Raw genomic sequence first — 23,584 nt, 5'->3', positions numbered from 1 at the left:
TCCATGTTCAGAATCAACCGGTCCATGCATTAAAATAAATGTACTTGTCAGGTAGAAATCTTTTTCTCTGGGTGGGAAACAGAGCAGTTGAAAACTTGATTAATTTAAAAGGATCTTCTTACAGGAAGACAACACTTGGCTGCATTTATAGTTTGGCTCTGGTGGGTGAAGCGCTCGCGTGACACCCGGTTCACAGCTGCCATAGCACAAACTGAACTAGGGGTTTCCACAGTTAACACCCAAACTCCCGCAGCTCTTACAGCTGGTCTGCAGATATGTGGCTGTGGCCACGTAGTCCTGTGTAGCTGAGTCTGAATCTTTTGCACCTGAAAAGCAGTAGTGTGGATTTTTCCCACAGAGGAACCCACAAGTTCAGTGCTGAGGGGGAGGAGTGGGGAGGATTGCCACCAATAGGGCTTCCTTCCCATAGGAAGCACTTCACAAGACCTGCCCTTTTCTCCATAGTGCCCCTTCCCCTGTGTCCCAATACTCCAGCCTTGCCCCAGAGTGATCTGCAGGGATTTAAGCGCCAGCAGAGATGCAGTTTGGGAGGTCTCGGCCACAGCCTCTGCAATCTCATCAGAATCCATGGGCAGTCTTCAAAAGGCCACAAAAGTGGTGTTCTCCCCTACCCTGGGCAGCATGGGCAGGCCATGGACCAGTGCACACCCAAAGGGGCCATAAATTTTCTGCCCAGTGACTGTGATAGTACTTGGGGCAGGAGGTGCAGGATGGCAGCAAGCAGACAAAACCTAAGGCAGGCCAATGCTCCATGTCAGCTGTGAAGGACATCGGCATCCATTTGGCAACTAAGGGAGAGACTGCTGTCTCCAGGACCCTGAAGGAATGGTTTGTGATGGGTGTGCAGACAGGACAGGATTTCCCCTTTTAGCTGTCGCCTGTCCTCACACCAACCCAGTTCCCTGGGGAACAAAAAGAGACTTTCCAGCAAGACAACGCCTGACACTTCTGTTACTGAATGGTGTTAAGAATGATAGCTTATATAATCCTATAGCCTCATTTCATTTTAGCAGTATTTAATGAAAGAAGAGATGGTTGAACAAAGCAGTTTCATATACTATTCAACAAGCGGCTCTTTCTGTATGAAGCATTAACAATAGCTGTCATCTTTGTACAAAAAAAGGCTTCCAATTACTTCTATGCTAAGAGAAAATCCAAATGCAGCTGAGAGGCCCACAAGCAAATTATTTTTGATACCATTACGGAAAATGAAAATGTGTGACCCACACCTTCGTTTAATTTTTTACTAACCTTGAAAGTTAATTTGAGTTTGTGTTCAATTTTCTGAGAAGTTTCTTCTTTACAGCTGTGGAATTTGAGCACAGAATTGAACAGAACTGAAAACTGTCCTTTCCTCTCCAATGTTTTTCACATTTCGGTGCTAGAGATGGGGAAAAGGGAGGAGATGATATCTAATTAATGTAATGTATAAAGAGAAGAGGAAGTCTGTGATGTAAAAAATGTCATATGACTTCATTAAAATTCCTTTAGTACGCAGCAGGGAGATTTATAGGACTGGTAGATGGAAGTGTATAAAAGAAAGATAGAGTAACATTGGCTTTGCTGGTGTTCATTTCTGTTATAAATCCCATGACTAGAGGCTTTCTCTAAATTGCATCTACCTCTTGGATTTCCTCTTCTGTCCCGTATACTTTGGGTTATCTGGAAAAGGAGAAAATGCAACCTGATTTCCCTATATCCATATCTCTGTCTGGATTCAAATTATACATTCATTATGTGAATTCTTTCTCTGTACGTTAATTTTTATTACCTTTTATTCCATTAAAGGTTAGTCTAAAGCAGAGTTGGTCTGGAAGTACAAAATAACACCCTTTTTCATCCAGAATTTGAAGTCAAGCAACTGTGAGATTTTTTCAAAGAATGTCTCAGTTTCTGCAAAGATCATCTGATCAAAAATATCTTACAGAATTTGCTGTTGAGCTACAGAAGCCCTTAGAGTTTCCTTAGCTCCAAGTCTTGGTTCCCAGCCTTTCTGATATGGACCCCACACTCAGAGGTCACATTAGTAATTATTATAGGAACTTGGAATCCTTCTCTTCCACTGGGTCTTAGCCTGCAAAGCAGAGTGACCACAATTAAAATACTAATTTGCAGTGATCCCCAGCTCACCCTATGTCTACAAATTGCATGGGAGAATACGTGTTAAATAGAGCTAAAAGTCATGCCAGGAACCACTCTAACATTTTAATACAAGAGACAACTGAGTACTAGTGCCTGGGAAGGGCACTATTTAATTTCATAGTATAGATGTAGCCTGAGACATAGGTCCTGGATTTGCAGCAGAAAGCCTCCAAGTCTCACTTTTCATGGGTTTAGCCAGTGCCTGTTGAAGCTTCTAGTTTATGGCATTTGTTTTTGTGAACCAAAATGGTTGACTGGTTTTGGTTTTGTGGTGATTTTTTTTCAATAAAACTTTTTAAAGGATCTGAAGGGCAGGTACACTGAGAAGCACTGAAATACTTCTAGGGTATGAATACACTTCAGGTACCATTGCTTGCACTTACAAAGATTGTTTAAAGGCAACTGTTGTCTTCAGGACCAGATTCTTACGTGGCTTTGGCAGAGAAAGTATGAGCAAAACCTCAAAGCTAGCTGAGGTTGGTATGTTCATGCACCAGGGTCTCCTTGGTCATTACTAAACAGCCTATACAGAATCATAGAATGGTTCGGGTTGAAAGGGACCTTAAAGATCATCTAGTTCCAACCCCCCAGCTGTGGGGAGGTTGGGACAGGAGGTAGTCGGGCGGTGGTAGGAAACCATAGTAGGAGAAAGGTAGATCATACTGTGTTGAGTTAATCTTTCAGACAAATTTGTGTTGCCACTGAATACAATCACTACTGTCTCTAAATCGTTTGTGTATTTTTTTAGGGCATTTTTTTTCTCACTAATTGCTACGCAGCTTTCAGTATAATTAGAAATAAAATACCATGTTTGAAATTAGATATATTCTACTGATGACACACAACCTTGAATGAAATCTAGATCTCATACCTTAACTAACCTCTGCTGCGCTAAAAAAATAGATTTCTTTTAATAAAGAAAGTAATCTCACCTGACTCTGAAAGCACGAAACGCAGGCTGCTGCTTTAAAATGTGCTGTTGCCTGCACAGTCCAATTCCTATTCATAGTGATTCCTTAATATTTTGAATTTCAGTGTTGAATTTATCTTAATGTTGATGTCTAACTGAACAATTATATGATCAGAAAAAAATACTGTGAGAGTTCCTGGACTGCTCCATTCCCACATAGAAGCAATGTGAATGTCTGTGTCCTTTTTCAAGTTGTCTGGTTCATATTCATGTACAAGCGCAGTAGCTAATTTTACAGAATAAGGAGTGATACCTCTTTGCATTCCTTGGGGTGGAATCATGAGCGCAGGTAAATCTCTGTGTTGCAGCCAACAAATTTATTTGACACACAGTTTATGACCCAGTAGATGTAAATGTCTGCCGTGAAACTAATGATGGATGAAGCAAGAGAACAAGTTATCTCACAAGATTTCCAGTTGGACTAGAAATAATCTATCCTGTGAAATGTTGACAAGTTCACTTCTAATCTTAGAAAATTGAGGTTGGAGTAGATAGTGCTGAAAAATAATGGGGTGAAAATCTGTTCTAACTTTTCAAACCATTTCCTACATCCATTCTTAACTTACTACAAGGTGCCTAGGGAGTCGCAGAGCTATTCAATCACTTTCATATTAACAGAAAAGCCCCACGTGCACAGCTTTTCTATGAACTATTTCCTGTGTTAAAGAGAAATTCTGGCTATTACTGTCTGTATAGCATAGTTCACTGTTTCCAGCTAGTACCTTTAGAGATTTATTGAAGTGCGAGGAACTCTTAAGTGATTCTGAACAGCTTTACAGCTGTGTTTTCTTACAGCGTTACCTTTCTCACAGTATTTGATTAAAATAAAGGGAACACAAAACAAACAGCTCTTAGTCTTCTACACTACTCATCTTTGTTAAAAGTGTCTGTTGTAGAGCTGCAAATGTAGGTCTACAAGAATAATCATCAGGATAGTATTGATCTGTCCCAGAAGGGTGTGAGAAAGTTTTTGAAGTCCTTTGATGTTCATATGCCTAAGAATAGTGACGTGGGATGTAGCTCTGACAGGGAAGCAGATGAGAGACATGAAAAATATGAGAAGATGAATCCCACAGCCTCAGGTATTTTCCAAGAACAGTTATAATTCTACTTTCTTTTCCTAAAATCTGACCTAGTTGTAGTAGGAGATGGTGAAAGTCAATACAGTCAATGACCTTAAAGCTGGCATATTAAAATAGAGTGGAAAGGTCTAATTATCATAAAGGTCACAGAATAAAAATTTGGTTCTAATTCTGTTGTTTCCAGGAGTCAATGCAAGCACAGCACAGCTACCAAAATTCCTCAGTGACTTTCAGAAGTGCTTGATGTTTACTTTGTTGGGTCAATATTAGTAGAATTTGTATTTCTTTAAGAAAGAGAATCGTAGTTGAATTTTTAATAACCAGGGAAGAGGAGGATTAATATATATTTAATAAAGCACTTGCTTAAAATTAAGGGCAGGAAAGCATTTCAAGGAGGTATGAAAGCTGTCTCCAATATTCATCCAAATTCAGAGAGATAAGTAAAACAAGAAATTTAATGTTTTATAGAAAACTATGATTTAACAGTAATACAGCTCCTACAAAAGGAACTACAAACAGATTTAATTCCAAAATGCTTTATATGGAGAAAAAATTACCAAAAATTATATTTTATATTAAGCAGTTCTACACAAAGACTTTTCATTTCAGGACTTTCATAATTTTAAATAAATGTTATTTTAACTCAAAAAAAAATTTAAATGAAAAATATGTTTAAGATTCTTTGAAATGTTTGAAGCATGAGATTTCCAATGGGAAAATCTTTTCTGTGAAAAAATCTGAGGGACACACATTTTCAATGTATCTGATTGTTAAAAAAAGTCAGATGGATTATTTTTTCCACTTTTTGTGAAAGAAAAGTATCCAGTCTTTTACTGGTATCTCAGGCTTTTAGTGCAGCTTTTGAGGTCAAGAATAGCTTGAATAAAAATGTCTGGGCTTCTAGCATCACTGCGCTGGGCAGGGATGCTTCCTCATTCTACACCTTAGTTGCCTACTTCTCTTTTCCCTCCAGCACACTCAATTTCAAGTTAAACAGACTTTACCAAGAACATGTGCTTCCTTGAAAGTCTTGTTCACCAGGTGATTCCACGGTAGATGGGATACGTTGTTCTGTCGCAGCAATTTTACACTGAAATAACTCTGATGATTTTTTTGAATTTGTATGTTGTATATTATTTTGTATATATGTATATTGTATATTATTTTGTATATTAGTGAGGCTGAGAAGAGGTTTAGCTCTCCTGAGTGACAGCTAACTCAGGGAAGCTGAGGAGAGGCAGCATCGCTCAGATGGCAGGCAATTTGTTTCCTAATCAGAAGTTTTACTTTATCCATGTGATTTGTTCTAACACATGTTGACTTCGCAACATCCAGTCGGGGGGAGTGTGTCTTTTTACTCTAGGTCTGTGTTTACATAGACAGCTTCCTAAGCTCAAGCAGGGTATTCTCCATAGAAAGGTCTGTGTTTCTTTTTCCTGTGTAACTGTTACAAGCAATCAAAATGGTGGGCGTGTATTTCCTGGTATGTCTTTGAATATCATTCAAAAGAAGAGAATAATTTGAGAACCAGCATGACTAATGTCTATATAAGCTTCACGTATTTTTAAAAGTCAAGGATAAATACACAGGCATAATGTAAGTGAACTTTTAAAAAGGTTGTTCAAGATTTCTAGTGCTGTTGAGATTTATAAGTAGCTGCCTAAGACAAAGTATGTGCAAAACCAGGTTTTCCCTTTTTCCATACAATTTTTAAAGCCAGTGTGTTTTTATACTTGGAACCAAAAAAAAATAAATATATATATATATATATTTAAGGCAGGAAATAGATACTCTCATTTGCTTTTGAAAACTCTCTTTTTGAGTGGATAGTGAAGTGGAAGTTAAATATCATTGTACGTTTTTCTAGATCCTAAATGGGAAGCCTTCAGAACAATTATAGCCCTCCACAACAGACGTTGACTTGTGATCATAGTTTGTCTCTACATCTAAGTTACCATTCAAGTTTCCTTCTGTAACAGAAATACATTATTGGTTTCAGCTTCATGAGTGGAAACTCATCTATGTTTAAAATTGTCAGTTACCAGTTATTGACATTTTGCTGAAATCCTCATGCATTATAGTAAGAATTTTTAGGAAAGTTTTATAGCATCAATTCAGAAGTGGTAAAAACTAGACAGGTGGTTTAGGTATGCTGTCCATTTTCACTGTCTATTACTCATTTTCAGTGACTTGAAAGTGCCTTTGTAAACTGCCTCCAACTTCCAGACCTTTCTCTTATTAATATCAAATATTTGCTTTCAGATATCAACATGGCAGGAGAACCAAAACCATACAGACCAAAACCTGGCAACAAGCGGCCACTTTCAGCACTTTACAGGTAAGCAAGGTTTCATCCCAACTTACTACAATTCAATTTTTATTAGAAAAATTATGGTAATCTGAAATGTATCTACCAATGCCACTGTGTAGCCCATGAATGAGGCAATGGAATTTTTTACATTCACTCTTTGATGTTTGTACAGGATATAATCAAGCTGATGTACACACTGAAAGGTTTTGAATGTGAGTAAAAGAGTCAGTATTGGCGTGTCTGACACTATGGGCATCTGTTGACTCACTCCAGAGAAAAATCTTCTAACTTCCAGAGATAAAGACTGTCCATATGATGCCTGTCTTAAAAAACTAACTTATGCCAATGAAGAATAAGGCCAGCAGACAAAATTCCTGACTAATACTTAGAAGCAATGATCACAATATGCAATAATGTCCCTCTTTTAGTTGGAAACAAACATCAGAGTCTCTGTTTGCTGTAAATAAAATAAAATACTTAGGATATTTAAAAGATAATGCAGGCATTCAGAAGAATAAATAAAACTAAATCAGTTGGACCAGATTTTTATTTCTCAGTGAAAATACCTCATGTTTGACTGAGGCAAAAAAGCTGGTCTCTGCCTTCTCAGTATTCACACCGTGGATGTTATTTGCCAATGCAAGAACAATGAGAAGGAAAGGACTGCAGTTTTAAATTGTAAGAGGTATTACACATAGAGTCCTGCTATACTAAAAAGCTATTTGACAAGATGTTTGACAGTGACACTACTTTAGGATCAAGTAGCAGAACGCAATCGCCTTGTACAGGTTTTGTTCCAGGGATACTAAAGCCACTGGTGTTGTGCTTGGTGAACGTTAGGTTCTGTAAGACTCCACCCAAGTGCTCAGTCTGGAATTCAAGCTTTGAATTTAAATATGTATTGCAATAAAAGATTTTTATTTATTTTTTTATGCACTGGTAATTTAGTTTTCCCTCCACACCTCCTTTTTCCTTTTTCTGAAGCGAAAATGGAAGTGCAGGACAAGAAAAGCAGACATTAGGCCCATATAAAAGTGTAATGTTTAACAAAATTATAACAAAGTACACAATAAAATCATAAATCTGTCATTTACTAAATCTACTGACAATAAGACTGGTGTGGTGATTTGTGAAGTGTTTATTAATGTCTCTACTTCTAGCGCTACAATCAATAGGGGTTTTTTTGTTCTTTTTTTTCAGTTGAGTGCTATTTCAATTTTTAATCCTCATGCTTTATTGCTTGGCAATGGCCTCCTCGTGACTTTTTTATTTGCAGGGTGCTGTGGAAGAACAAATAGTTTCAGAGCAACAGAACTAGTTTCTCATTGATTTGTATGTCAAGGGTGAGAACCAACTTCTAACAAGACTGGACTTCTTCCTCAGGTGTTCAGGAGGGCATTAGCAGTGCCTTTCTCCTATTCCCAGGTGCCTTCTTTTGTACAGCTTGTACAAACCCAAGGAAAGACCCATCTTTTTTTTCAAAATCAATTAAGCTTAGAGAAGCATTCCAGATTGTTAAGGGGATTGACAGACAGACATGCACACATGCATTTCTGCTGAATAAGCCTCACTTCTCATCAATATACTACAGAATTTATGCTCCAGATCTATGAAAGGAGTTAGGGCTGATTTTTACTGTGGCTGAAATGCAGATAGACTGGCTCTGAGAACAACAGCTCAATGCCGAAATCAGAGACACTTGAACATGACTTTTTCAAGCCTGGTCTGGTCTGAAAGCTTCAGATGGAAATTCAAGGGTGGGATCTCAGAATGAGACAGGCAGGAGCATTTTAGATCTGAACTTGTGTGCTACATGATAGTAATGTTAAGTTTTATTTTATAGTTGCCCTTAGCTGAAATTATAGGAATATTATTTTTGGAGAAGAGAAGCCCTGTTTCATCATTACTCTCAAGTGCAAGCTGTTATACTGTAGGTATTACTGGTAGTCATGGTCTACTGTGTCCCCATGTCAGTATTTCAAAAGATTTTTGAACATGTTCTGTGGCTTCTGGCGTTTATATGCACTCCCACCTCTTAGTTTCTGAATGTTTTCTCATAAATACTTGCTCTACAGACCAGACAGGAATAAGAGAGAAACTTGTGGAAAGTTCTGAGGGAACTTTAAAGAGAAAAAAGATCTTAGGTTGTGTTCTTTCATGGATCTAGTACAGACTAATTCTCTAGAAGGTTATGAGAAGTTTTTTTAAGCAACTAACAGAAGCCTTCATCTGATGGTAATGGAGAACTTTCATTATCTCAGTATCTGTTAGCATATTAATATGTGAGGAGATCAATGGCTTATAAAGTTCTTGACAATGTTAAGAACATCTACTAATTTCAAAACTTTGTACTGGATCTGGCTGGATGGAGTTAACTTTCTTCATAGGATCCCATATGGTGCTGTCTTTTGGATTTGTTAATAAAAAACACCAATTTTGGCAGCTGCTGTTTGCACAGCCTGAAGGCTTCCTCTTTTTCCTATTCTGCCTTCCCAGTGAATAGGTGGGGAGAGGGCAGTACCTTGGGAAGGAATACAGCTGAGGCAGCTGACCCAAACTGGCCAAAAGGATATTCTATATCATATATCATGCTCAGAAATAAAAAAATGGGGAGGTTTTCCCTTCCGTAGTTGGTTTGTAGACTGCTTGGGCATCAGTCTGCTTGTATGAGGTGGAAAGTAATTGCCTTTGCATAACTTGGTTTTTTCCCTCCTTCCTCCCCGTATTAAACCACATTTATCTCAACCCATGAGGTTTTTTTCACTTTTATTCATCCTCCTTCATCCCTTTATTCTCTCCTTCATCCCAATGTGGGACAATGGTAAAGGAGTGAGACAGGTGCTTAGCTGCTTTACCCACCAAATGGAGAAAGTTAAGACGGAAGTGTTTACTTTAGATTTGATTTTGACTAAGAGAAGCAATGGTTAAAAATTTAGTCATCTCAAAATACTACTGCGAAAAGGGAGGACTGAGAGCAGTAGAAATAAGATAATGGATTTCAGAAAGGACAGACTTCAATGAGCTCAGGGAACTGGTAAGTAGGATCTCTTGGAAAGAAATTTTAGGGACAAAAGGAGTGCAGAAATTCTTACATTGACTGTGCTTAAGGTAGAATAGAAAATTCTCCTGAAGAAGAAGTAGAATAAAGGCATAATATGGCAGCATCAAGTTTCTTTAACACCCTGAAAAGTGAAAAGGAATTGGACAAAATGTGGAATCAAAACCCCATGACTGGAAGCGAGTGAAAAAGAACAGCAGAGTCATCTAACAGGATGTCAGAAAGGCTAAGGCACATAACAGTATAAAAGGCAACAAAAAGATTGTCATTAGAGTAACTTCCTTTGCTTTTTTATACTGCTGTTACTTAGCAGGAAAGGAGAGCAGACAGTATATGATATAGAACAGGATTCTTTTGCTTTAGCAAAGAGGTCAGTTGACCAGCTATTTAAGAAAATCGATTTTAGCCAGAGGGTATGGAATAAAAGAATTGGCTAACCAGTATTTGAATAAGTGAATTCAGTGGAAATCATATGATGAGATTCACCCTAGAGTGTTTAAAGGACTAGCTGAATCTGTGTGCAGACTAATAGTGATTGTTTTCGAAAGCTTATGGAGGTCACATAAGGTAGAAAACCAGTACATATGGGCAGGCATTATACTTGTTTTTAAGGAGAGGAGGATCCAGAACATTATCAGGTCAGCCTAGACTTGATTCCCAGAAACGTACTAGAACAAATTATTAAACAATCAATTTATAACCACCTAGAGGATAATAAGATGGTAAAAAATCCATCATAGAATTATCAGGAGTAAATTATGTTGAAGCAATATAATTTCCTTCTCTGACAGGATAGCCAATTTAGTGGATAAAGGGAAACAGCAGATGTGCTACATGGTCATTTAAACAAGGTTTGGCGTTTGCCACATGTGGTGTTTCCATAAACATGTTCAAGAAATTTGGCTAGAAGAAACTGTCTTAAGGTAGGCATTCAATGTGTTGGAAAAACAGTGACAGTGTATAACATAGTATTAAGGATAACAACTATTGTCTGTTCAGTCTCCTTTGTTACAGGTTTTTAAAGAGTACTTTTGGATATTTGAGACACATTTAAGTTTTATGGTAAGCAAGCAGGAGTACTCAACATGGTTGCATGATTTTATTTATTGTGAAGTACTTGAGGCATCAAATTTGTCCAGAGTACTCTGCATCTCTGAAGAGAAGCCTGCATCACGTTTATAGCTGGATATGCACATGAGTAATAAATAAAGAGCAACCGATGTCCTATGACGTCTTATACCCATGTAATTTGTTTATGAGTCCAAGTCATTAGACCCACTTCTGCCTGGAATGGCATAAGATTACTTGGCCTTGCCTCAGTTCAGGATCAGCACCAGTTCACGATTCTTTTTTTTATCCTTTATAGTTTTATAATCTGTGTGGAAATAATCTCGTTTAATCTCACCTATGTAAAATTTAGCATGAGCCTAAATGTGAGACCCATCTTTTTTTTCAGCTATAGGAATAACTAAATGCAAGGCAGATAAACATATATCATTTCTTCTTTGGCTTATACATGCAGCCATTAACATATCCAGACTCCCCTTTGTTCTCCAGTTTATTATTCCACTTATACTTTTTCTTTTCACATCTTTTTTTTATGCTAGCATTTCTGGTACAGGTCATTGAAAAAAAAGGCCACAATTAAAAGCCATACAGAGAATTTAAAAGGCACCATGGACCTAATGAATCCAGCAAAAACTTTTGCTAGACAAAAACATTTGACTAGAATTTGCTTACACTTCTTCCTTAAATGTAATTTAATAATCTAATTCAAACTGGCTGAAGATCCCATTGATCACAGCCCTAGACTGCTGGAAAGCAGACTTGCACTGTTTGGAATAATCCCATGAGACACTGTCCCACAGAGAAGAGGAGGCCAGGAGAGCTGTGTGATTTCCAAGGATCACCTCCTTCAGGTTCAAGAGCGGTTCATGCTGATGAACGAGAAATCAGGTAAAGGTACCAGGTGGCCTGCACAGATGAAAAAGAAGTTCCTGAAAAAATTAAAACATAAAAAAGAGACATAAAAAGGTGGAAGTAGCAACAGATGACCTGGGAAGTATATAGAGACGCTGCCTAGGCATGCAGGGGTGGACTTAGACTGCTGTGGAAGTGAGTCAATGTCATTGGAGGCCACTCAATCCGTAATAAAAGAACTTCCATTTTGGATTAGGCCATAAAAATACTTGGAGAACACAAAGATTTAGGCTTTGCTTCAGAAAGCTGCTAAACACATTTTTGACTGTAAGTATACTCACTGAACAAATACAGATATGCTTAGGGTAGCGCTCAGGAATCAGCTTAAATCTACCAGAACTGTTAGCTCCAGCAGCATTCCTCCTGATTTGCATTGCTGTTCAGTATGTGAGGGGGGACCTAAATCCCAGAAGGCTCAAAATTGTTGTGAATTTCCTTTTTTAGCACAGCACTTCTGCAGAAAACCAAATGCCTGACAAATCTGCATCTTAAAATTATTTTACATCTTGTTATTTGGGTCTAGCCTCAAGCAGAAGTTAGTTTTACTGGCTAATCTTCATATCTTTGAAACACAAGGTGAAGATTAAAGGTGCTGACACAAATGTGTTAAAGCACTCTTTGGGAGCATTGTTGTGGTAAAATAAAGGATCACACTTTGTCTTTTTAATTTAGTGGTGTTTTGATCAGTATTTCAGTGAAGCAGTTCTCTGTCAGCATATGAAAGTCCATTTACTGTTCGTTTTTTTTTTTCTCCCTGGGTTTATGTCCCAACACACCAAAGTAGAATCTACTGCAAATACTCTGGTGAAACAGCATTCTGTTGCTCTACATCATAAAAGAATATTTTAAATATTTATTGTTCATTTCAGTCCACCACCATGTTATAAGAGGTGTTAAATACATCGTTTGAAAGCGCTTTCTCTGTTTCCGAGGTCTTTGCTGGGGTTATTGAAACGGGAAGAGACTCTCCTAGTTTTTAACTCTTGAGGTTGCTGATGGCTTCGTGCCCAGTTGCTCCGGGAGTGGGCCCGAGCCCCAGGCCAGGCGGAGCAGAGCGTCTGCGTACATAACGCCTGAGGCTTGCCTTGCCTCAGGACAGACTCGCCACATCCCCTCCGTATGGCTTTCAGCATGGGGTTGGCTCAAAGTCTTCCCTGGCACCCCTCTATTAGTAGCAAAATTTGAGAAGACCAGGGGCAGGGGGCGAGGTGGGGGGGGGGGGGGGGGGGGCGCAATTTTTGAGTCTCTTGAAATAATGAAAAGACTGTGCTGCAGACTGGCAGAGTGGTGGGATTTTTAGTGGCATGAAAATGAGTGTGGCTACTGCAGGTCCCACTGCGGGGGGTGCTGGGGGAGACCTGCTGGAGACCACACAGGGCACAGGGGGACAAAACTAGTCCATTGATACCAGTGCAACTGGGAGGGAGTTGGGAGCAAAACGTCCAAGATCACATCCAAGTTTGCTTTCTGAGAAAACTAGTTTGTTTGCCAAAGACCAACCCCCTGAGAGTGAACTAATATTTTTATAACATAGGAAAGCAAGGGACTAGGTTTTGGAAGAGAACTGGGAAAGCAAGTTACTTGGCACTGTCGGGCTAGCTAGTCACTCTCTGCTATATGCAATTTAATATTGTAGTTGACCTATAAATACTTCCAAGACCAATTTAGCTAAGACTAACCCTCCCCATGTGGGTTATTTTCACCCTTGTCAAACTCCAAGCTTCCTCATCAGGCCACAAAAAGCAAAAGTGACCTTGCCCCGGTGCCACATCTTGAAGGCCCAGTGAGGAGCTATTTAAGCCCCACTCCCCCCAGTATTCCTCTTGCTGTCTGGGCATGAAGTCACCTAGCCTGGGATCCACCCAGCTGAGGCATGTCCAGGATGGCAGGATGGATTTAGCGGGCAGATTAACAAGACCAGGAAATACCGAGTGAAATCGTCTCTCACCATGTTGCAGTGGCTGGCTGGATCTCCACCCAGTGGTGGCTGAAATCCCAGAGCACTGCCTGTCTATAGCACATGGTGGCCCTGGAAAAGGCATCCCTTGAGGGCAAATTCTTTCCAAGTGGGTCTCTGAAGTTTCAGGTTTACGGGTTCAGCACTCCTTGCATGGTATTAGATACCACAGTCATTTCCCATTCCCAACCACTTCTCCATGTAATGAAACTGAAATGTATATTCAGCATGCTTGATTTAACATGCTATTAATTAGCCTTGTTAAACAGCCCTTACAGTTTCACAGAATCACACAGAACCACAGAATGGTTCGAGTTGGAAGGGACCTTAAAGATCATCTAGTTCCAACCCCCCTTTTCATAAGTCATGGATGGGATAAATCCCATGGCCTCTGGAGGAAATTATTTTATTTAAAAGTCTATTATTAATATACTGGAAAGAGACGCTGTTTTATTTACAGGGTACAATTATGTTTTTATATCAAAGTTTTATTTTTCTTTGACAAAAATACTTTATCAGTTTCCTCAATACATTTCACTTTTATAATCTCCATCACAAAACTGATTGGATTATGTTACACATCTTGCATTTCCTTTGGTTTTGCAGTTTTATTTTATAGCAGAGGCTTAAAGAATTGCTTAGAGTCTTTCTCCACTTGCTCTCTGCTTCTCAGATTTATTTTAAGATACCACTTATAGAGTTTGGTGTGGTTTCATTTGCCTCTCAGTCCACAGAGCCCTCCACTATTTTGAGCTATTTTTCTGAGCGCTTCTGGGCACCCTTCATTTCATGAGAAAGTGTGAAAGGCACAGTGATGGGCAACGTGATCGCTTCTTCCAGGGTAGGAGGCTTCTTGAGATCATTCCTCCCATTTGAAAGTGCAACATAAACTCAACAAATTCTGTGCCAAACAAGCATTACTATTCTATTTGAATACTGCAGTATTTTGCATAATTGCTGCTGTAGTGTGCCATTGGCAGTGTATTAGCAACAAGCTTTAACCTAGTGGCATATAATAAAAACAACTGCAGGTATAAGGATCTTTCTTGATTGAATATTGTCCTAGATTTCCAACAACTTGCTTCTTTATTCCTTCTTATTCTTAAAGCATATGTGTGTCCATTTTTATCACTGGCCTACAAAAGCCAGTCCAAACAACAGAAAATAAACCTGAACAATTATTTTCTGATACTTTGCATTCCATTAAATTGTGATTATACCTCTTACTTTTTCCTACATACTGAAAGAAAAGAAAAATCATTTATGCTTATGGAACATAATCTTTTGATTAATACATCATATTAAAATTACATAGTGTCATATTTCTTTTGAATCAAAGTGCTGCTTTTTTACGGAAATATATCTTCTTGATGACTTTGATTACCTTCCTCCATGAAATAAGCTATTTTATTTTAGTGCAATGGAATGAAACTAAGATGGATGTTGCTCTACACCTCTTCTCCTGACAAAAGATCTAGCTTACATTTCTAGGCGTGTTTAAATGAAGTTAATTTTAAGTCCAGAGGATACTATTTACATTCATTTCATCAAAGAATATTTCTCAGTGATCACATTTGAGGCAGTCGTTACTGTACAGAAAAAAATGACCATTTAGTCTGAAATTCTCACTCGAAACTCACAACAAACGGTGCAAATTTTGCTTGAGTTGAGAACTTAAGAAGCATTCTCAATCATATTAAAAATGTTAAAAGACAAAAATACAAAGCTACAGCAGATCCAGTCATTCATTTTGGTCTGAATTTTTGTTTATCTTCTTTCAAGGAAAAAGCCCTGTGTCAAATAAGAAAAAAATATCTGCTGATGGAAGGCAACATATGCAGCTCTGAATTGCTGAATTATGTCTGTAACTGCAATCAATTCTGTTTCCAGAGATCTTTAAATCCATGTGCTTAGAGGAGTTGGGAGAGAGAGCCAAGGATATAAATTTGCCCTTCCACATGATCCAGAATGTCAACATGCAGCACTTGATACGTTTAGAGAGGGGATCTCAGGTCCTCAGTAACACCCAGGATAACCTTTGCTTTTGGAGGCAAATCACAGATAGAGAAAAAAGTTCGAATGACCAAAATATACCAAATACACTTGTTGTCTTGATTTGTTCATTCAGTGACATTATTCCTAATCTATGTGGTAACTCCAATAACAACTAGGACAACAAAACTGCCTTTTTTTTTTTAATCCTTCCCTTCAGTATTTCAAAAATACTGCTAACTCCCTTTTAAAATCTATCTCTAATGACTAGGGCACACATACCTTCTCAGATTATCAGCATATCCTAAATTTTACATTTTTCTCATGTTTGTTTGTATTCACCTTCATCAGATTTTTTTAAACTATGGGCTTGACTTAGATCCATTTTGAAGTTTGTCCTGCATGTACTGAAAGACTAGCACTTGCCTTTCTTCCCATCTCCCCTCAAGTTATTCTTTAGATTTACACAGTTTTTTCTCAGTTTATTTTTTTAATTTGTGAACAGGAAGCCAGTGACACCAATTTACACATCTGCAGAGTAGCTGTATCCCTTTTCCTACCTCGGTACTTTTCCTCTTGCAGAAGATGATACATGGTACCACATGACTGATGTTGTTTTCTTCCACAAAAGCCTGGACACCATAATCACACTCATGCTCAGAGATTACAAAATTTGGAGAAGAATAGCCTGTTCTCTTATTATTGCTTTTTTTTTTTCCCTGGTGTTTAATCTTCTTTCTTACTGTTTTTCATCTCCCATGAAACCTGAAGCAGTACACCATAGCCAAAGAAACTAACTGTAAAACCACCGTATTTTTTTCATGGATTTTAATCAATTTATACCACGGCGGAACAGAAAACATATTCACAACCTTCTTATGGCATTTAAATTATTATGAGTCCTTTCTTATCCAAGAATTTCTGCTGCTAATACAAATGAAAACCTTTGGTTTATAATTCAAAAAGTACATTCCTAAAAGATACAGAGAACTGATGGTTTTGCCTGCAGGCAAACAGAAACAGCACTTTGAGTCATTCATTCAGTTTAAATCTTGACAGTCTGAGCTTGTTCCTATCAGCTATTACATGGGAGATTTCCACCCTTTATTACTGCATGGCTGCTTACATTTGATTTAAGAAATAATCAGAATTTGGATTCAGTGTGTTCTTGCAGGAAGACGAAGCCTTCTGTAGATACTCAGCTGTGCTTCTGTTAGCTTAAAAAGGGTAGTACCTACAATATATTTAAAAAAAAGTCAGAAACAGATGCCATGTTCATTTTTCCACATTTGAGTTTTAGTGAAGCAGGCATCACAGAAGCAGTATCCCGTTTCACAGCCGCTGTTTGGTAACTTTATGGAGGTCTTAAAAGTAAGAACATAGGGTTCACGACACAGAACAGAGAAGGGTTTGTCCTAACATGGCAAATGAACAGCAGGATTCTTCATTTTCAGGAGTTTAGTAGATCCTTAATTGCAGCAGAGATGCAGGAGAAGGCTGTGCTTCAGAGCACCACTTTGTGGGCTAGTAATGAGGCACTGGGTCTCGCATAATGTAACACCTCTAATTGTACAGAAGGCTGTAATTCAGCCTGGGAGCTGCTGATGTACTGCAAGGGCACCATTTAGGTGGCTTACAAACAGGAACAGAAATATGATGCTGGGTTATAGATTTAGTATTCTGCGAATAAATAAGGAAGGCTGTGTAAACGAGAGGCTGTAACTTATTATATATTTTAAAGTCTTATGAATAATGTCAGGAGAAGAGATTTAAAGTCTATTTAGTTTAAGAGAAAATAGATTGTTCAGTAAGATTACAAATAGCACATTACAAAGGGCTGTGCTGTGTGCAGCACAGAGGGGCAATAGAAACATATTACTATGCAGTGAATTATTAACGATAAAATTATACCACAAGTTTATTTCTTGGTGAATTCTGGAGCATACTCTCTGAAAATATGTTGTCCAGCCTGCCAGGACTGATCCTTAGATAGCGCTGTTGGTGCATAATGTGAAATGTACTTTTATTTTTTAAAGAATAGGTTACAAATTGCATGCCTTTTTGGTAGATTAGGTTGCTGGTATTCCCAGAACTTCTGGCAAAAGCATTGGCTATTTTACTGACAAGTAACAAATGTATTCATAAACGTGTGTGAATTTATTATGAGTCCTAAGAAAAGAGCAATTTATGACATCTATTGGCATAAAAATGTATGTTGCATTTTTCAGCGTTGCGAGAGTGAGATTATTCTAGGAAACAGCACAACAAACATGAATCATACATTGTCAGAGCAGTGCCCCTCCTGTAACTACTTTTAAGTGTTAGCAGTGTCATTGAGGGAACAGGAGATTAAGCCTCTACCCTTGGGATCCTCAAAGGCAATGCCTGCATTAACCTTCATCTCTTTGTGACTACAAATAGCCATGCAGCAAAGTAGTATTGATTGTGTGCATTAGATCAGTCAACACTGTTTTGTTCAGCCCACCCTGATGAACTCATTCCAGACATTTTTAGACCAGTACGTATTGACCTGAATGTTCTTACTCTGATTTAGAGCAGAAGAGGGTCAGGTGACATCAGCTTCATGCAAAGGATGATTAAAGCTGTCAGAGAGAGGACTTTAAGGTAGACAGCTAAGTATACCACTATATTTTTTTCCAAATTCTTTCTTGTGTTGGGAAGATAGATTATTGCAAAATTTAGCAACTATTAGCATATCGCAGGAAAAAAACAAATTAAAATTGACAGCGGTGGCATGGAGTTATTTTCATTCTCCAGCGTTTGTTTCCTGTGCTCACTTGAACAAAGGTACCAAACTGAGCATGTTTGGAGTCAGGAGTGTTCTTACATGAAGGAAAATGAGTTCTTAATTTTGATTCTTGCAAGAATCTCACTTTGAATCTAAGCATTCATTGCTTCATGACTGGAAACAACATACAGATGTGGTGCACAAATTAAATTCAGTTTAGCTCCCTTATCATTCTGTTGGGCTTCTGGAGACTTCTCTTGGGTGGTGTGGGAAGAAACTGTAGTCCATAACTATCTAAGAAGGTGTTCATATGTGGAGTTTAAATTAATTTTTCTCCAAGTCACAACACTTACCAATACTTCGTTCAGCTGTGAGAATCCATCCCATTGTTCCAGTTGTCTTCGCAATTTATGGATTCATAAAGGAAAATACAGTAAAGTCAGGTACAAACTATAATCAGCTACTGAAACTCTATTAGTTTCAGTAACTATGTCACTGTTTTTTAGTTCCAGCTCTCTGAAAACAGATTATTATACAACCTTCAAATGACTTAGAGCTTTTGTGTTTTCTTCTCGCTGCCTAAAATTTAAGCCACCCACTAATGAGGATTATTGGAAACTATTTCTTTTACTGTTCTTCTCCATGCTTCCCTTTCCTACCACAACCCAAAACCCTTCCATCTCATGTGATATAACAATAGTGCACTCAGTATCCAACATGACAAAAAAACAACTTTTGCATATGCTGATTTATGTTTTACCTTAGCCTCTTGCCACTGTGAAAATTAGCACAGGGAAGAGGCAGTTTCTTTAGCGCATTTCTTTCCTGTATTGAAAGTTACCTTTTATTCAGTTTTTCAACTGTCAGATTTTAGAGATAATTCTGGACAGATTACTCAGTCATGCTGCTAACTGATGGCTAAAGATTATTGGTCCTATGAATAATGCAGAAATAAATTCTAGGAGCTCCTGAAACTTGTACTCATGTCAAGAATTTGATGTTTACAAATTATGTACCAAGATTCAGATTTTGCTAGGAAACTAGCTAAATTTGGTCATACGCTATGCACATTTGTAACAAAACTATTTTACAGAGTAAACCAGAAGAAATTAAAAGGGTCAAACCTTGCTTCATCTTGGCCTGACTTTGAAAACCCCCATAATATTGCATCTGGCTTTCAGTGCACAGTGCCAGCATGCCAGGTTAGGCAGCTTGACATCAGGCACTGCAGACTTTATCCTAAGCTAAGTGTTCTCTGAAAACCTTTTCCTGCACAGATTGCCCGGGCACTAACCTACCATACGCTCAGGCACTAAATAGAACTGGCTAAATAAAACATACTGCATCAACAGCCAGTGACTTCTGCACGTTTGTTTTTTTTTAAATAAAAAAAAAAAAATTAAAACAACCCCAAACTTGATATTTTTGCACATACCTTTTTGTTTTCTGGACATATAGAATGCTTAAAAATCATATTCAATGTATGCTGAGCCAAATATTCCATTTCTTTACCTTGAAAACTCTGAAAAGGATAAAGGCAGCTCTATCTAGCAGCACATTAAAAGCAGAGTAACTGCATTAGTGCAAACCAAACCCTAGGGTAAGCACAAGCACCCACAGACAGAAAATGTTCCAACCAGGCATTGGGGGACCAACCATCAATTCAGTTTTCTGAATTACAAGAAAATAGATTGTATAGGATCCACATCACCTACAGATATATTGGAAATTTAACTTTAAGGGTGTAAATTTTTCCTCATGGGGCTGGGGAAAACCTGTTGCTTCGAGAAGTGATCTAAGTTATTCTCAATTTTAAATAATTAACCTTGTCATAAATCATAAGATATTAGAAAAAATGGGTCTTTTTTGTCAGTCAGAATGCATAATCTGTTGCAATACTTTCATAAGGGACTAAATACATGTTATACATATATATTAAGGATTATGTATAGATCTGCATATAGAGACTCTGGTAGCCAAAGGGACAACCTTATTTAAGCAAACCTCTGTTTACCCCTAGAGTGCTTACTAGTCTAGTAGCTTATTTATTGAATAAATTCTTCAGTAATTAGTAAAATTTTGTTTTAGTAAATTTAAATATTCCAGTCGTGAAATTTAATCAGATTTGAATCAATTATGATCTGAGAGTAGAAGAGATGAAGCATGTGCTGATTGAAGGACACTGCTCATTGCCACTTCAATGATTCAGAGGAGCTACAGAACAAAAGTGCAGAATAACGGAGAACCTAAAGCATTTCTGTGTGAGTTGCAACATCAGTTTTTACTGTAACATACAACATACTTGTGTTATGGCATCAACTTTTGTTCCTCGCATGATAGCTGTGCCTCAAGTGAGATGCTGGGACATGTCACTCGTTAATATCGGCTGCTGAAACATCCCTGGAGCAGATAAATGAAACAACCTGTATGACTGGCAGATGGGGATTAGCTCCTGAATGCTGAAGACTTCTTTTAAAATAGGAATTAGATGGAAGCAGCAAGGAATTACATGGCAAAAAATATTTCTCAGGAGTGAAGCATCAATAACTTACAGACATGCTTATTTAGACTGGTAGCCTTTGTACTTGGTTCCTCCTGTCTCATCTGGTATTTGTCCCAGACTTCCATATTCTGTGACTCCGGTGAGCTGTTGCAGACAGATAGATCCTAATGTCTGTATATGCAGAAATTTCAGGCTTCTTGTCATGGAGCAGAAAGGGTCTAAATGACAGAAACTCTAAACTCGTGTATCACTAGCAGGAATCCCAAAGTTGGAAGCAATCAGCTCCAGCTGATATTTTCAAGGTAGAAGCTCCTATTTCACTGAGGATACATGGAGGACCTAATGACCTCTATTTTATATAACATTTCCATCACTTTAAAGCTCCTTCTCATCTTTTAAACTCTGAATTGTGCACCTTTTGATTCTCTCTGTCTACCCCTACCCTGTTATAAAACGCTGAGTCCAAAGCCGGCACAGTGCAGCAACTGAGGGATTCATCAGCTCTGATGAAAGACGCTTTAGCGTGTTCCCACCCTAAACAGTAACTCGGTTCTTGCGCTCTTGAAACTTTTTTTTTTTGCAACACGTAGCCAGTTATCCTCCAAACCATATATGTGTAAAGCAGTTCTTGTTCTCGAATTCTCACTGGACTTATCTTTTCTTTTTTGAATTTGTTTACACTGATTTCAGACTATTTCTCCAACTTATCTAACAATTTTCAGATTTTAACTCTGTTTGCTGGACTGTCTAAAAAACCGTTTTTTGTCATCTATTTTACATGCATAGTCTATTTTGTTGTTCAAATCATTTATGCAAACCAAAACTGAACAAAACATAGCACTGAGTGTTCCTAGTATTTAATGTGCCCCTTTTTCCCATTAGCATAATTCTTTGTCCATGGGCATGTTAGGTTTTTTTGGCTTAATGTATATTTACCTTAAGGTAATCAAATTTTCCCAGTTTGAACAGGATACTCTCATATAGGACAATATCAAAAGCTTTAAAAATCAGGCTAAATCATATATTATAACTCCATACACCAGTGCAGGCTAGAGGCTGACCTGCTGGAGAGCAGTTCTGTAGAGAGAGACCTTGGAGTCCTGATGGACAACAAGTGGACCATGAGGCAGCAATGTGCCCTTGTGGCCAAGAAGGCCAATGGTCTCCTGGGGTGTATTAAAAAGACCGTGGCCAGCAGGTTGAGGGAGGTCATCCTCCCCCTCTACTCTACCTTGGTGAGGCTGCATCTGGAGTACTGTGTCCAGTTCTGGGCTCCCCGGTTCAAGAAGGACAAGGAACTACTAGAGAGAGTCCAGCAGAGGGCTACAAAGATGATCAAGGGAATGGAACATCTCCCTTATGAGGAAAGGCTGAGAGACCTGAACCTGTTTAGCCTGGAGAAGAGAAAACTGAGAGTGCATCTTATCAGTGCTTATAAATATATAAAGGCCAGATGTCAAGAGGATGGGGCCAGGCTCTTCTCAGTGGTGCCCAGTGACAGGACAAGGGACAATGGGCACAAGCTGGAACACAGGAAGTTCCATCTGAACATGAGGAAAAACTTCTTTACTTGGAGGGTGACAGAGCACTGGAACAGGCTGCCCAGAGATGTTGTGGAGTCTCCTTCACTGGAGATATCCAAAACCTGCCTGGATGCATTTCTGTCCAGCCTGCTCTGGGTGAACCTGCTTTGGCAGGGGGGTTGGACTAGATGAGCTCTAAAGGTCCCTTCCAACCCCTACAGTTCTCTGTGTCTGTGATTATCCGTCTCTTCTTATATCCACTAAGTCAGTTACCATGTCAAAGGGGTAAGTTTTGAATGAGAAACGACACTTTGAGCTGGCAATACTTTAGCCTCCTTCCATGGTTTGAGGGTTGTATTTTATTATGTACAAGAATTTTTATGTTTCAATAAATAACAGAAGCATTTAACTCTGTGGAAGAGAACTTCCCAGGGAACTCATATTTTCATATTAATGCAGTATTTCAATATTAGACAACAGTCAGGAAGACAATATTTTTGTGTTGTTTTTCTAACCAGAATCATCAATTGCAATGTCAACCATCAGTTGGAAGTTCAGCTTATTAAATTTATTAAGAACAATTGTAAAAGTTGACATAAAGCTGTAAATTATTCCTCCATACCCTCTGCTTCTGAAACACTTCTGACAAATTAGATCTATACAGATGGTCTAATATTAATTTATTCCAGAATATAACAGTGGTTCTTAATAAAATTTGCAACATTTATAATGATATTTATGGAATTTTCAGAAGACAGAATGAGCTTCTTCCCTAATTCTATCTGACAACAGGTACTGATAACCAGAAAAATTATCTTTGGTTAAAACCACTTAAAGTGACATAAACTATTATAAACGGCAAGGACAGAAGGAGGGAAAGAGAGAAGGAAGGAAGGAAGGAAGGAAGGAAGGAAGGAAGGAAGGAAGGAAGGAAGGAAGGAAGGAAGGAAGGAAGAATGGATTACCTAGTGTACATAAGCAATGGCTATTTCAGTCTCAACAGATAGTAGGAGCTATGTGAAATAATATTTCTTTTGTGAATTAAGACATGCCTTTATTAGGCCTGCTTGTATTGTATACAAATATTGGTAGTTACCAAAAGTTATAATGCACATGCTTTAAAAAGGAAAGGAATTAGAGGACAAAATGTGAGCAATACTGCTTAAAAATTTCTGAAGATGTTTTCTGATCACTAATGACTGTTGACTTCAAACCACAAAGTCAACATGCAGAGAAAAACGCTGATCACTGTCAACGGCAAACTACCTCACTTTCTTTTGAAAGATCCCTTGAGCT

The 23,584-nt window shown here is 38.3% G+C and overlaps 1 protein-coding gene across 1 annotated transcript in view; it reads left to right on the top strand.

Moving 5' to 3' along the window:
* RALYL (RALY RNA binding protein like) overlaps window positions 1-23,584 on the top strand; it is a 221,444-nt gene that overhangs the window by 120,619 nt on the left and 77,241 nt on the right. Inside the window, exon 2 of the mRNA XM_054193665.1 lies at window positions 6,478-6,553. Within this exon, the coding sequence (XP_054049640.1) occupies window positions 6,478-6,553 (76 nt within the window). The remainder of the gene's footprint in view (window positions 1-6,477; window positions 6,554-23,584) is intronic.

This window comes from Rissa tridactyla, chromosome 2 (assembly GCF_028500815.1).
Source record: "Rissa tridactyla isolate bRisTri1 chromosome 2, bRisTri1.patW.cur.20221130, whole genome shotgun sequence".
NCBI lineage: Eukaryota > Metazoa > Chordata > Aves > Charadriiformes > Laridae > Rissa > Rissa tridactyla.
Note: the sequence above shows the minus strand (reverse complement) of the source record. Positions and strands in the feature narration are given on the sequence as shown.